Here is a 1834-nt window from a genome sequence, read left to right as displayed (position 1 = left end):
GTGTGTGTGTGTGTGTGTGTGTGTGTGTGTGTGTGTGTGTGTGTGTGTGTGTGTGTGTGTGTGTGTGTGTGTGTGTGTGTGTGTGTGTATTGTATATCAACAATGAAAAAATGTAACTTATCACGAAAGAATAAACATACTTGGAAAAAAAATGAACAAAAGGTTCAGAAAAACAGAAAATCGACGAGACGTCGAACAAAGTTCCAAAGAAAACGTTGAAATCATGACAAAAACATATATTGATTGTAGAATAAGAGATAAACATCAATAAGAGAAAAACACTGACTCCATTTTTTCAACTGTATATGTGGTATTTTTATCCTTATCTAACGCAGCTATAATTGTTCACGTGTAGACGATATTGCATATGCGCAGTCATGAAAGCTAAAGGTGCACTTACATGTGCAGAAACAGCAACCAGAGAGAAACCTGAGAGATATGACAGCCCAAACTTGTAACTGCTTGTGGCGTTGTAAGCGTTAGTTGCAGCGATCGAGTCAATTCTTCTTCCTGTTTTTCTTTCTCTCTCTCTCTCTCTCTCTCTCTCTCTCTCTCTCTCTTTTTCTCTTCTTCTGACATCACAGTGTGCATTTATAGCGAGACTGACCACGAATCTTTCGTGGTCAGTCTCGCTATAAATGCTTTGAAGCATTTGATGACCAATTAGAAGAAAGAATTATACAAACTGTAACTGACCAATTATAAAACGTTTCAAAACGTTTGCAGCATTGAGTTGATCGTACCTTTTGTAAGCCTCAGTCAGATAGATTTTAAGTTAGTGCTTGGTAAGATTAATCATCTTTATGTTCATTACGAGATTGCAGCATCGGTTACTGCTGTCGTTAGGTAATTATTCGCGCCGTCAGATAAATGCTTATGTTGTAGATTTTTTTAGTTTCTTGTATTCTAACTTAGTAATGCGACATCGACATCCAAGTTGTCGTAACGCACGCAATTACGTCTCTATCTTCCTTTCGATCTGTATGTTCCAAATATTCATTTGAGTTTATATTAAACCGCCTTATGGCTTGTGAGTCAGAACCAATAGGTTTATTCGCGTCACATGCTCCAATATCCCAGTCAGTATAATAATTTCTCGAATAAATAATTTCTCGAAAAAACGTCGTTTCGATGTTGAAAATAAAAGTCAAAAGTTTTCGAAATTTCTATTGATTTTTGGCTGCAATTTCGATTAATTTTCGAGTTGGAAATAAAATCTTGAATTGATTTCGTCAGCATAAAAATATACTATTAGTGTCACTAATGCAATAAGTAAATTCGAGTAGTGTCACTAATAGCGTAATAGTAGTGGAGAAAATTTCATTAAAGTTTCATTGAAATTTTATTGTGAAAATAAATATTATTAATTAGCATCATACTTCAGAGGATATACGACAAAATTATAATAAAAAAAAAATTTATTTTATGAACTGAAGAACTTTATAATGCACCCATGCGCGGTCACCAATCCGAGCTTCCATTTACCATACTTCATTTTTGTGATCATACAGGAACTACTCTTTCGAAGAATCATGAATACCTATAATATATGTTAATGAATGTATAGTTGTAACATATCTGTTCAAAGATATTGTGAAAGAAGCGGAACACATAAAAAAAATATAATTAATGTTAAATATAATTAATATTAAATAAATATAGTAGTAATGTACAAATGATGACACCTATGATAATAACTAATTTTTAATAATACTGTAAAATATTATAAATGTAAATTTTTATTAGCTGAAATATTGAGTCGTCCGGAAAGTTCGTGCCGCAAAAGATTTAAATTTAATAAATGAAATTAAAAATTTAAATCTTCTGCGTTTCA

The 1834-nt window shown here is 32.5% G+C and overlaps 1 protein-coding gene across 2 annotated transcripts in view; it reads right to left on the bottom strand.

The window, feature by feature from the left end:
• The window catches only part of LOC108691897 (transmembrane protein 8A-like), a 9850-nt gene extending 9485 nt beyond the window's left edge, over window positions 1-365 (bottom strand). Inside the window, exon 1 of one of the 2 annotated variants that reach the window (XM_018199848.1) lies at window positions 287-365. In XM_018199848.1, coding sequence (XP_018055337.1) covers window position 287 — 1 coding nt within the window. In that variant the 5' untranslated portion in view covers window positions 288-365. The other variant, XM_018199845.1, reaches the window with a different exon arrangement.
• Between the last annotated feature and the right edge of the window lie 1469 nt (window positions 366-1834).

This window comes from Atta colombica, unplaced genomic scaffold (assembly GCF_001594045.1).
Source record: "Atta colombica isolate Treedump-2 unplaced genomic scaffold, Acol1.0 scaffold55, whole genome shotgun sequence".
NCBI lineage: Eukaryota > Metazoa > Arthropoda > Insecta > Hymenoptera > Formicidae > Atta > Atta colombica.
Note: the sequence above shows the minus strand (reverse complement) of the source record. Positions and strands in the feature narration are given on the sequence as shown.